The 14005-nt window shown below is 34.0% G+C and overlaps 1 protein-coding gene across 1 annotated transcript; it reads left to right on the forward strand.

The window, feature by feature from the left end:
• Positions 1-12770: 12770 nt before the first annotated feature.
• Positions 12771-13727, forward strand: LOC106720117. The gene has a single exon (XM_014514697.2). The coding sequence runs from the start codon at positions 12771-12773 to the stop codon at positions 13725-13727; it is 957 nt and encodes a 318-aa protein (XP_014370183.2).
• Positions 13728-14005: the final 278 nt, after the last annotated feature.

Genomic DNA, 14005 nt, shown 5'->3' on the forward strand with positions numbered 1-14005 from the left:
TTCTCTACTAATTACTGAAGTAACTGAAACGTAATGAGACGTGTTGAGATGGGCGGAGAAAAAACAATATGACAAGTGTTTTCGAATCATTTAATATCATTGTATTATTTATTTGAGTGGGCGATAAACAGAAATACATCGTAAATTACTTTGTGATACTTTAGTAAGACAAAAATTATGTTACAATGATTTTTATCTTATGTTTACAAAAAAAACCTTCGAAGGACTTATGTCCGCTTGCTTTTTAGGTTTAAATTATAGTATATCAATTGACAGTTGTTAATTATGACAGTTTTGTTATAGGCGTTAAATATGAAATCATTGTCGTAAACAAATAACATCTTACTAATATTATAAATGCAAATGTTTAGATGTATAGATGGATGTTTGTTTGAACATATATCCATAACGACTGAACAGATCTTGACGAAATTTGACACAGATGTTGTCTGGAAGAACACATAAGCTATTCATTAAGTTTTTTTTTTAATTCCGCGCGGACGGAGTTACGGTCGACAGCTAGTAATAAAATAAAAGTATTTTAGCAATGCAGTTGCTAAGACGAAAGTCACTTCAAGGTTACCTTTATCGTTAATACTTAGTTAAAACAAAAACACAAAGTTTACTGTAGCATCCAATTTTATTACATTATTCATATTTTAAAAAAAAATACTGAATAATCTTGTAAGCCAAGTTTTTTTTTGTAAGAACGAGCATGAGGCCATCTCGATTCGCCGAAATAGCGACATTCACAATTGCACAGCGTCGCCTACGTAAAATTGACGGAAAAGGGAAAAAGCACAGAAAGAGGACATTTTCCTTTCCTATATGTCTCCTACTCTGACAAATGCACTTCCCCTTTACATCTCTTCCTTAAAGGATAAGGATGAGAAGGCAAAGAGGACTAAAATTAGGCCACCAGAATACACACTTACAATATACAAAAGTCTTATGTGTGGTCGTGTCATTTCACCAGTCGAGTAGGCCCATTCGTGCTACAGATGTTGTTGTTGCGGACTCTGTCACTGTTAAAAGTTGTTTAAGAGTTAAATAATAACAAAGTTAAACATTTAACCACACTTCTTCTTCTTCTTTTCAGACACGTAACGTCCACGGCTGGGCATATCCCTTCCCCAAAGATCGCCACGATGATTGGTCCTGTGCAACCCGCATCCAGGATACTCCATTTAGAAAATAATTCAACTTGGCAGTTAAAGATAAAAATTATTCAAATTGTTGTATTGCCAATCATAAAATATAGTCATAAATAACCTCAAAAATGTAAATAAAATCTGAAAATATTTGATAAATAAAACATCACTTCAATCTCTAATTCTAACTATTACATTTAGTTGAAACACTCAGTACAACTTTCATGTTAGGTAAGCGAATTGTTGAATAGCTTATCGAATTCCCAAATCAATTAAATTTAAATGGAATTAGTTATATTGACTTTACAATTAGTGAGTCCGATATACTTAGATGTAGAAATTTAAATTAATTTGTAACAGTATTTTAAAGAATTTCGCCATCTGTTTAAAATTGACTTTAATTAGATTCATCATATAAGTCCCCACCGATGGGCTCGAAGCCTACCCTAAGTTAGGGGTGACTAGGACATAGTCAACCACGCTGACCCAGTGCGTGTTGACTTCACACATATCATTTGACTTCCATTTGACCGCATACAACGGAGAGCGACTCGAATCGTCAACGACCGAGCTCTTACCGATCGGCTCGATACTCTGGCCTTGCGGAGGGACGTCAGTTCCCTCAGCATTTTTTATCGTTTATACCACGGGGAGTGTTCCGAAGAACCGTTTGGAACGATTCCTGCCGCCGAGTTTCGTCATCGGACGACCCGACAGACCGCCAGGTACCATCCATACCATCTGGATGGCTGGCATTCCACAACAGTGCGGTTCTCGCGAAATTTCTTGCCGCGCACGGCCGCGTTGTGGAATAGTCTGTCCTCGGCGGTATTTCCAAACCACTACGACTTAGGGTCCTTCAAGAAGCGAGCATATCTCTTTCTTAAAGGCCGGCAACGCATCTGCAATTCTCGTAGTGTTGCGGATGTCCATGGGCGTCGATGATCACTTCGGTGTTCGCGCCGCTCGTTTGCCCCCTTCTCTTATAAAAAAAAAAAAAAAAATTGAAATTCTTCTCAGATATGTGCAGGTTGCATCACGATGTTTTCCTACACCGTAATAACGTCACATAAATGTACATATGTAAATCGAAAAACACATTGGTATATGGCGGGATTTAAACCCAGGAGCTACAGATTGCAAGTCAAGTGCCTAACCCCTGAGCCACCGACGCTCACACGCTTAATTAGATTAGCATTACAAAAATAAAAAATTACAAAAAAACGAATTTTTATTTATAGTATGACACAAAATAAAATTTTTGAAATTAATAACGTAAATTATATTTATATATAACTAGCTTTTACCCGCGACTCCGTCCGCGCGGAATAAAAATGCACACAAGATAAAAAAGTTCCTATGTCCATCTCCTAGTTCTAAGCTACCTCCCCATCAATTTTCAGCTAAATCAGTTCGACCGATCTTGAGTTATAAGTAGTGTAACTAACACGACTTTCTTTTATATATATAGATTATATAATATTCAACTATTAACAAAATCCGATTATGTCTATTATTTTGTAAACAAGGAATTTCGTATTAAAGATCCCTTTTTGTGATCCCGGAAGAGATTTGGTTATAAATGAGTGATAAATGATAATCTCCAGATTTAAGCAAACTTCCTGTAACGGAATGAAGAAATGAAATATCTCTAGAATATTTAAACATTTAAGAGCATAAATAAAACAAGATTGTAAATTTGGTGAACAGCGATAAAAAATATAAATCACAAATACTAAAAAGTTTAATTTTGTTTTTATCCATATTTTATAAGAAGATAACTGAAAGATAAATATCTTTTTAAGGGTATTATCAATTTGCACTTTTGTATCTTTTGTCTTTTTCTTGGGATGAGAATAGAAACTGTACGATCTGAAATTTAAGAATGTTTTGGTTTAATGATAATTTCTTCTTAAAAAACTTTAATTATATACAGTTACGAATGTCTATGGGTAGTGGTCGTTTCACTATTTAGACCGATTCAGGAGACTGCTTGCTCCTTTGCCACCTTATGATTTAAAAAAAAACTTTAATCATTAATTTTAAAACAAAACTTTAAGTATCAAAAGTTTGACAGTTGGTATTTGATTTTGACAAATGAAGGGAAAGCCATAAAATTGTAAACAGTACTCGTAACAATTATAATATTTAGAATTTAATTAAGAAAAGTAACGATTTTATATTAAACTAGCTTTTACCCGCGACTCCGTCCGCGCGGAATAAAATATGGAAAACGGGGTAAAAATTATCCTATGTCCGTTCCCTGGTTCTAAGCTACCTGCCCACAAATTTTCAGTCCAATAGATTCAGCCGTTCTTGAGTTATAAATAGTGTAACTAATACGAATTTCTTTTATATATATAGATTAGACAACAACATTGGCATAGGATTTAATCCAAATTAAACATTTTGTAAGTTTAAAATTTCAATAATAAATTTCCTCATCAAAATAACATGGATTGAATTACAAGTTGATCAATCTGTACAATCAGAGTAATGAAATTATACGGAATTCTTCCGACTCTGAACAGACTTCAGATAACTCGTGAATAATTTAAAATGAATCCACTAATCAAAGATTGGATTCATTGATTTAAAATTGCTGCGTATGGATTACTTTGATTACATAGTTTCTTGTATACTAACTACTTAGAATTCCTATTTGAAATATGAAAAATGAAATAAAACCGACTTTAAATTTTTAAATGTAAACCACTGATTTATTATTTATATTCAACATTAATTTTATCGGACAACTTAATTCTTGGAAAGCGAACATTTTCAAATTACATATAGTAATGAATTCGAAATAATCCAGATTTCTAACAAGGATTTTTATTATTGACTTGCAAAAGTCTTTAAGTTAACAGTAGAATTTATAAAGTACAAACAAGTGGTTGAATATTTTATCAAAACCATAAAAGAGGTTCCGTTTTCATTATTCAGGTTACGACACACGGCCAGCTATACTCTCGTTTAGGATGAGAGAAGTTAGCACGAGACTCGTTCTCTAGAATAATGTCAGAATTGCCTCATTACATTTTAAACAGAAGGTGCAACAACTCGCGGAGATCATTTACAAATGTGTTTCTGAATAGTCAATGTGCTCGTCCTCCATTTTGCTATTCAAAAGTTTTCTGAAACAGTATAAAATGAATTTATAGTATTATAGTGCACACGAAAGTGGATAAGTTTGAGACATTTAATGCCGCAAATGAGCATAGAATATAGTAGAAATCTTCGCATAATTAATAGCGATTTCTGATAACGATTTATACTGCATACATGTAGGTCCTTATTGTGTTAAGGTAGTGAAATTAAATAATTCTAACAGGCAACACGAAAGCTGCTAAACCTTTAACAGCTACTCGTATTTCACGGAATAACCATAATAGAGGGAATTCCTAATTGCGGACAGTGCATCATTCGCTTGCAAGCGTGATGCATGTCAGGCGCGGTCTTTTAAGTAAAAGAGAATGCGTTTACAAACATTGAGTCAAAATAAGTCACGAATCCGAATATTTTTCTTTAATTTAGAATTAAAATATGTGCGCTTACAATAGAACAGAGCCTAGAAAAGGTTTGCTATTTAATTTTGCTAAATAATTTGTCTTTCTCGAAGTCATATTAAATTGTCCAAGCAGAAATCTCAAAAGACCTGTCGAGCTTTGTACAGTCATTATAAAATAAAATGTTTTATGTAAATAATAATGAAGTACCCAAACGACATCTTCAATTTAGATTTAATTTAAGAAATTCTATGAAAAAATACATCAGTATCAAATTGGATTTAATAAGAAAGAATAACTTATCACGTAGTTTTTATTGCTAATTCATAATGAAATAATGAACTTAAGTAATATTAAATTAACTATTGAAGTAATGGATCCCTCGTTATCAATTTACTAATGATTCATTAAATATAAAAGCTTTTTTTTAAATTAGGTGTCTCAAACTGGCCAGGCATTAAATCTTTAATCGAATCTGCTAATTTGGCTAAAGTAATTAATCAAATAACTTGAGAGCCTCTCTCGGCTTACGACAATCTAAGATCAATAATTAGGATTTATCTTCGATATGAAATAGAAATAATAGTTTTGTTTTTTGATAAATTCTTATTATTATAACGTGTTTTATCTTTAAGATTCTTCCACCATTTTTTATTTCCACCTAAAAAAATACAACAATAAGTTCCATAAAATTATTTATTTTATGTATATGCAGTTAAAATATCTGTCAATACTTGAGTTGAGTTGTTTAGTTAATTATTTTTTTTATTGAATACAAAAGAGTTGTAATATTGTGCATTTGTTCTCAACCGTGTTTAGCAAATAAAATGTAAACAAATGCATTTGGAAAATGTTTAAATAGCTTTCCATGTAAGCATTTGTCGGCTTAATCAGGCTTATAGTCGTTTATAGCTATTGTACGGGGCTCATTACTGGGGACGATTAGAGTCAGTATGACTTGACAAGTGGCCGTTTCATTACCGCCTAATGGGTAATTACTTAGTGAATATTGCTTGTTTAATTCGTGGTCGGTGTTTGGATGCCAAGAAGGACACGGCTAGATGAATATTATGAGATTAATTGAAACATTCATAGAAATGGTAATTGCTAATTGATACTATTCTATGACCTTTAAACGTTAGAACATACTGAACTTTTTTTATATTAATAAGGTGGCAAACGAGTAAGCGGCCACCGGAATTCGCCGAAACAGTGGAGCGACTGCTGCCCATAGACATCCGAGATTTTATATGCGTTGCCTACCTCTAATCTACGGAGGAGAATTTTTCCTCTTCCCATGCATTCCATCTGTAAAATCCATTTCCCCTTCCCAACCTTTCCTTATAAGAAAAAAGTGGGAAGGGAAAGAGGACTAAAATTAAATTGAACTAAAGGTAAAGTAAACATTAAACGAAAAAATAAAATCGTGTGAAAAGAGTAGATAAAAATGATCGTTGTCATGGCTTCAAAATTTTCAATTTCTGTTTGAAACTACGAGGAGAAAATAGAATATTGGGAGTGGGACGTCTCATTTATGGTGCGCAAACACGTCGGCGCTTTAATCTTTAAACGACACCTGTGCTAACGTCCCGCGGTACTCGTTTGCATACATTAATGAACCCTGCTCAATGAAAGTGCATTACAAAAGAAAAATTAATTTCCCCAATCCTACTAAAGAATGTTGTAATTTGTTTCACAACATATTTAAGTGTATAACTAACATATATTTTTTTAGCGAAAAATAACAGATTATTTGAACTTTACCATTCGCACTGGAGTTTGTTTAACGCCGCGTTAAAACTAAGCATTGGCGACTCTTGAGCGACGTATCGACTTAAAGACGCTTTAAAATAACTCTTGTACCATTCGCCGAATGTTCAAAAGGCAACAAAGTGCGTTAAAAAAGTGTAGCGTTTTTAAATTGACTGACGCACGAACAGATACATAGTAATGTATTTGTTCTATTTGAACGCTTTTTTTAACGCAGGATAAAAAAACGCCCTTGCGTATGAGGCCTTAGTAATATTTTTTGTAACCATTGTAAGTAAACTATATACTATGCTAGGATGTGATCCATGACAATAGTCGAACAGCATACCAACTGATTCATAATAATTTTTTTTTTAAATAAAGTGTCAATTTCAGTATTACACGCATATATAGAATATATACTCTAATTTAAATATAACTAGTTTTTCCATAAAAGAGACGTTTGAATAATATGCCATAATAATATTCTGATCTCCAATTGTTTCTGTTCTACTGATTAATAATTTCTTTATTTGCATTCTAATTACTCTATGAAAATATATAAATGGTAGAAAACAATGCGACTTAATTATTTGTTCCTATACTAATGGTTTGTGTTCTTTGGATAGTAGTTATTCACCATCATTATTTAAAAAAAAATGTTCTATGTCTTTGTAATACGCTAGTAATGTACGCTGGTGGACTGATTATAAAGGTGTTTGCACACTTGTTTTATATTGCTAATTTAACAAGGAAAATTCAATGAACAATTTAATTCTACGAGTACTATTGAAGCAAATATCTGGCTAAGACATTGAAAAGTTGCAAGTCACGTGAAAGCGTGTGAAAAATCTAATATAGCTTCACGTTATCTTCCGATTGAAGTGGCACTTGACATGTCGAACTTTCTAGTCATGGTACTAACTACTGATACTTGCAAATGTCAACGTGTTACAGTAGGTTTTCATTGCCGTAACACTCATTTAATAAACAAGTGTTGTCTCTTTTATTCTCTTTGAAATTCTCTTTTATACAGGTGTTTCGGTAGTGGCACAACTAAAATTGATCGCGTTCAATAACAAAGCGTCCTTCAGTGTAATTGGTTGTTCGGAATTTCTTTAGTTTTGGAAAAAATAGATTAGTTAACAATTTACAATATGTAGATTTTTTAATTGCAAAAATTAAAACAAATCATAACGGTTACAACAACGCATCTGCAGATTCTCTGGTGTACCGGTTGTCCATGGGCGACGACGATCATCAGTTTTTCCTTTGTTCCTTTGCTCCTTGTTTTTTATAAAAAAATGTACAACTAAGAAATTGTACTAGCGTTAAGCTATGTAATAAATGCACATATTTTTACATTTATTACTGTTTGGTTTAAATGTAGTCATATTAAAATATCAAAGTTCCTACCAGGTCAAAGTAATTGCGACGCAAAAACTTTCATCTCAATATTCAGGCTGCATCTCCAAAGGATGCTTTAAATATTCAAAGAACCTCTTCCTCATTCAATGAGTTAATCAAAAACTTAATTACATTTTTAACGAATAAATTACAAAGAGATTCGATCAATTTACATTAATTAAAATATTTTCTTTGTAAGCTTGTTTGTGAATATATAAAAAAACTAGCTGTCGCACGCGACTCCGTCCGCGCGCAGTTAAAAAAAAAATGAAAAATAGATGTTGGCCGATTCTCAGACCTACTGAATATGCTCACAAAATGTCATGAGAATCGGTCAAGCCGTTTCGGAGGAGTACGGGAACGAAAACTGTGACACGAGAATTTTATATCTATCTATATATATAAAAGAAAGTTGTGTTAGTTACACCATTTATAACTCAAGAACGGCTGAATCGATTTGATTGAAAATTGGTGGGCAGGTAGCTTAGAACCAGGAATAGGACATAGGATAATTTTTACTCCGTTTTCTATTTTTTTTTATTCCGCGCGGACGGAGTCGCGGGCAAAAGCTAGTATTAGATAAAAGCCATTGTATGTTTAATTCTCGAAGGAAGTTTTTTTCTTTGTGTTTTTTTAACCCAATTTTCGCATTCTGTTTTTTTTTCTGCCACCAAATAAAATGCTCCAGTAATGCTACAGATTTCTTTAATAAAAGAGGTAGTGGTAGTGGATTTAGGCTAGTACCACTACCTCTCTTACAGTATGTGTGTATATTTTTTGTTCATGCTTATTTCCGATGCAATTTCTATATAGGTTAGTACTGGAGTAACATCTGGTGGGAAACGGGTCGCGCCGATTAATATTGCAAGTTGCATCGAATCCCTCGGAGAGAATTGAAAATAACCGTGTATCGAGGACGCTTGCAATTACAGCTAAGCTAGAGAATGTCGAAAAATTTAAATATAGTGCAATAAAAAAAGATAATGGATGTATGTATGTGTATATGAGTACCATTGTTATAAACATTCTCTATTTAAATTACTAATTTTAACATATTTTATCTACAATCAATATTTATTTGCTATTTGGTTACAAAACATTGAACAAATTGCGCTAAAATTGTGGTACAGTATTCATAGAATACCAGTGAAGGATTATGGTCTTGAAAATTAAAAAAAAATATATATGTTTCACGTTTAATTTATAATTTTTTATATGTATCATATAATATAAATGAAACGTAACCACACGTAACACCACAAGTTATTTCTTCACGTATAAAATTTTTGAAGCGCGAAATAATTATTCAGATCGCGTCTAGCTGTTGAAATTGAAAGGAAATTGATACGAGATCCGAAGAGAAATCTTCAATCTGATGCATTTGAAACATTCATAATATAATTGTAATAGCTTTTATGCTTCAATACTTTTACAATTGGATTTTCCGTTCACACTTTTTCCATTTTCACATTTTTGTCAAAGGTGACTTGACTTGAAAAATTTATTTGATTTGTATTTAGTCACATTTCCTACCTCAATTAACAATTGTTATCTAACTCTAATAACAAGCATCCATTTAAATTCATTCAGTTGTTATAAACTTGCCCGGTACTTAAGTAAACGACTTTCATACTTATCTATATATATAAAAGAAAATTGTGTTAGTTACACCATTTATAACTCAAGAACGGCTGAATCGATTTGACTGAAAATTGGTGGGCAGGTAGCTTAGAACCAGGAATAGGACATAGGATAATTTTTACCCCGTTTTCTTTTTTTTTTATTCTGCGCGGACGGAGTCGCGGGTAAAAGCTAGTTTATAATATTAGTCACATTTTAAAATAGTAATTAATTTTTAATTTAATTAACTAAAGATTCTTATAAAGTATCAGACATCAGACATCCCATCCAAAGTTGTTTGGCTCGACGTAACTTTTTAATAAATCATGAAGCAGCGCTTTTAACTTCCTTTTCAAGAAATGAACTAAAACATAGTTTTCAAAATTTCTTCGTCGTCGTCCACGGCCGGGGACGTGTACAGAATAAACGCGTTGATTTGTTGCAAGCTCCAGTCCAAGTTCTCAATAAGAAACGCGGACGTAATAAGTAATGAACTCTACCATAAACTACTGAGCTACCAAAAGATACTTCATATGCTTTAATTTAATTTAAATTACGATATTGCCTGAACTTAGAGTAGCGTTAAAGTTATTTTTTGTTGTATTCAAGTCTCATTTACGTAACTCTTTAACCAGCTATATTTTTTTATATTTAGAAATAGCGTATCTATCGTAAAGCACCAATAATTTACCTACAACCCTCTCTATGTACTGCCAGTGACTGAAAGATGACAATAAGCCATTCTTCATTCCAGCAGTATTTGTCCAACAAAACTTATTATAACACAATTTCAAAAGAAAAAGAAATTTAAAAAGTTAACATTTCAACATAAAGCAAGTACTCAAGTATAAATGTAGAGATCAAACTGCCGGCTTTGATGACACCAATTCAATTTAACGTTTTCATATAAATCTTTTACGTTGCTTTATAAATTTCAGTGCCACTTGATGCTATTATAACTTAAATTAATTTGTCTATTTTCATAACATGTTCTTATACTTGCCTTGACAATGGAAACTCATAGAAGAGATACGATGTGTGCTTTTTGATACTAGTAATTTAATTTTGTTTAAGTCGGTATGCACAATTTGTAGTTTCAAAGCTTCTGCCATCACATGTCTACGTCTACGTGTGGGTGGCGTGGATTAATATTACAGTGTGTCGTACAATAAGCGCTGCACCAAATTGAAATTTCCACGCAACTGCACATGTACGATGTTTCCTTTTTTTTGCGCAAACGTTTCAAGGAAAATAATTAATTTTAATGTATATCAATGCATGTAAGTTTATTTACGCGTTGACGACAAGTAAAGTTATTGATAATTTATCTATTTGTTTATCTTATTTTACTTTAATAATAATAATTTCAATTGCATTAGGATAATTTTACAGGTTCTAAAAATACTTTTTTTTATGTTACATAGTCGCAAACGAGCACGCGGCCGCTTAATTCGCTGAAATGGCGAAACGACCGCTGCCCATAGACATCCTAAATTGCAGATGCGTTGTCTACCTTTAAACGACGGAGGAGGATGCTCATAAAGAGAATATTTCCCCTTCCTATGCATCTATCTCCTCCATCAAATCCAGTTCCCCTTCCCATCCTTTCCTTATAAGAAAAGAGTGTGAAGAAGACTAAAGTTAGGCCATTGAGGTTAAAACTTTTGTCTAGATGTTCTATTATACAGTCTTTAAGAAAGAATTACGATATAAATATGATTAGTAAGCCAAATTGTAGTCCTAATTCCAATAACATAAATAGTTTTATTAGTATAACAAAACGATTCATTTTACCAGTACACTAAGTGAGATGAATGAAGCGCACGTAGTCTGTGGGATCTTATATTGTTAAACAATTTTTCCGAAGCTGTATGCAGAGTATACAATATCGTTTTAATTGAAATCGTTCCAATATTGATAGAACTTTATTGAGCCAAGCAACCAAGCGCGCCACCAGCGCCGTATGCGAGAAAGATTGCTTTTTGCTACACAACTAAATTTCAGATAAAATTAAGATGTTTTTTTCTAACAGTAGTAGATCCCGCAACAACAATATTTGTTGGGTGCACGAATGCACGTGACCGCTTGATCGTTTGCCATCTTATTATTATATATAGGTATAAAAATATGTTAAGTTAAATAAACATGACCTCTTTGATACTGTTATTATAATAAATAATAAATTAATAATATCCAAAGGTTTGTATGGATGGAATAATGTAATGGGTACCTTTTATCCTGTATAAATGTATGGATAATTTAAAAAAAAGAGAAAAAAAAGGAAGGAAAACATCGTGATGCAACCAGCACATATCTGAGAAGAAATCCAAAGATATGTGTGAAGTCAACCCGCACTGGGTCAGCGTGGTTGACTATGGCCTAGTTACCCTCAACTTAGGATTGGCTCCGTGCCCCTCAGTGGGGACGTATAATGAGCTGATGATGATGATGACATTTGGTTGCAAGTTATCATAGATCCATAATATGCAAATTTATCATTTAAACTGCTAATATGTAATCATTTAACAATACTAATCAATGATTTAAATAAATATTCTATCTTCTATATTTATTGAATAGTACGTAATGAGCTATGAAACTGCAATTTAAATCATTAACTACTGAATAATTTGCATTTAAAAGTTTGCGGTGAGCGGTGCTGATGTTACTCTGATCCATGCAAATCAAATTACACTAAATTGGTCTAGAATATTCATGTCAACAATACATTTGGTGTATACTTAATTTTAATCAGACATTATATTTCATTCACTGTATTCTTATTTTTAATTTGTTGAAGTTATAAAACTTTTTTAGACTTAAGACTAAAAATTACTTTAGTAAAATTTCCTAAGCAATGAAATGAGCACGGATAACGAGTGAAAATTTTCAAAGTCTGAAGTTAGATGGCTACAATGTATATCTGCTAACTTCAGGTTGTTTAGTTACGTATTGGCACGTACGTCAGTGGCAGCGGTTTACTGCGAACTATATTGCGTAAAAAAAATAGTAAACAAGTAATCTGCTTTCTAAATTATATCGCGAAGTGAAGTAAAGTGTGTTAACAACATCTGTGATTATTATCTAATCATAATTCGCTCAATTTCACTAAATAGTTTGTGATATGTGTGAAACTGTTTCTTAGTCTTACCTTACAATATCGGTATAATTTTAATCTCGGCAGCAGTAAATTTAAACTTTAGCGGCTATATATATTATTTTTCTAAAACCGTTACTAGTGAATTAAAGGTAAAAAGTGGTCGCCTAAACTTTAAGTTAAAATATTTATTAAACTTTTTTGTAAAATATAAAGTGGCGCCATCTGTTGACTGCAATGCCGAAGTGTCGTGCGTGTGGCAAATATACGGCGAATGCTGACTGTGTGCGTTGCACCAAGTGTACAAATGTTTACCACCGCGGCTGCAGCGGCCTGCCTACTGGTCCTATCCCTCTAGGGTTCGCTTGTCATAGCTGCAAGGCCAAGAACGACGTCTCGTCAGAAAGCTCGAGCCCCGGTGATGACATAATGGCCCCCGGAAAAGGCGAGGCCGAATGTACCCGAATGCTCGGCGAGCTCATCCGGGAGGTCCAGGGACTTCGTAGCGACCTCAAAGAAACACGAGATGAGATAAAACAGTTTAAGGCCGATCTGCAAGCTTGCTGTAGACGCATAACTTCGGTCGAAGAAAAGGTTCTAGAAGTAGAAAAAAAAATTGCCTCAAAAACTATCAATAACGTTGATCACCTCGAGAATACGATAGCGGACCTGAGGATACAGTTGAATGATCGTGATCAAGAGCTGCTGCTGAATGATGTTGAAATAGCAGGGCTACCTGAGGAGAGAAACGAGAACGTCCTCCATCTCGTCAGCGTTGTAGCTGTGAAGCTGGGGCTGACCCTAGAGGATCGCGACATTGTGCACGCGGAGCGGCAGGGCGCCGTGAGACGCAACCGCGGCGACGGTGAAGGCGCGCCGCAGCAACCGCGACCGCTGGTCGTGCGGCTGGCGCGCAGGGCTCAGCGCGACGCCTTGCTCCGCGCCGCGCGCGTCCGTCGCGGCCTCACCACGGCCGATATGAACATTGCTGGGACGCCGAGGAAATTCTACGTCAACGAGCGACTCACGCGGAATAATCGACAGCTGTTCGGTAAGACGCGCGAAGCGGCTTCCCGCTTGCAATGGAAGTACGTGTGGACAAAAGGTGGCCGAATATTCACAAGGAAGGAAGAAGGTAAGGCTATTGAACGAATCAGTAGTGAAGAAGACATCAAAAAAATTTTTGGGTCTTAAATAGTTGGTCAGTAATATGTAGTGATAAACGCTTCTACATCGCAGGGTGTACTTGTCTTGCACTGTTTCGGGTCCAGTACGCTTGCATTTACCCTTTTTGTTTCCACTGTTGTTTTGTGTTATTTTATTTAATAAGTTGTTATTATAATATTAAAAAAAATTGCTTGTTAACTTATATTAATTTTGCGCAATATTTGACACATTACTTTTGTATAATCGGTGCGCCAACAACTTATGTACAGTTACTTAATTTCTCGTTGTTTACATGTTTTTATATT

The sequence above is a fragment of the Papilio machaon genome, chromosome 5, assembly GCF_912999745.1.
Source record: "Papilio machaon chromosome 5, ilPapMach1.1, whole genome shotgun sequence".
NCBI classification, from domain to species: Eukaryota; Metazoa; Arthropoda; class Insecta; order Lepidoptera; family Papilionidae; genus Papilio; species Papilio machaon.

Coding starts and splice junctions, on each gene's coding strand:
- LOC106720117 (XM_014514697.2), top strand. CDS start 12,771: ATGCCGAAGTGTCGTGCGTGTGGCAAATATACGGCGAATGCTGACTGT.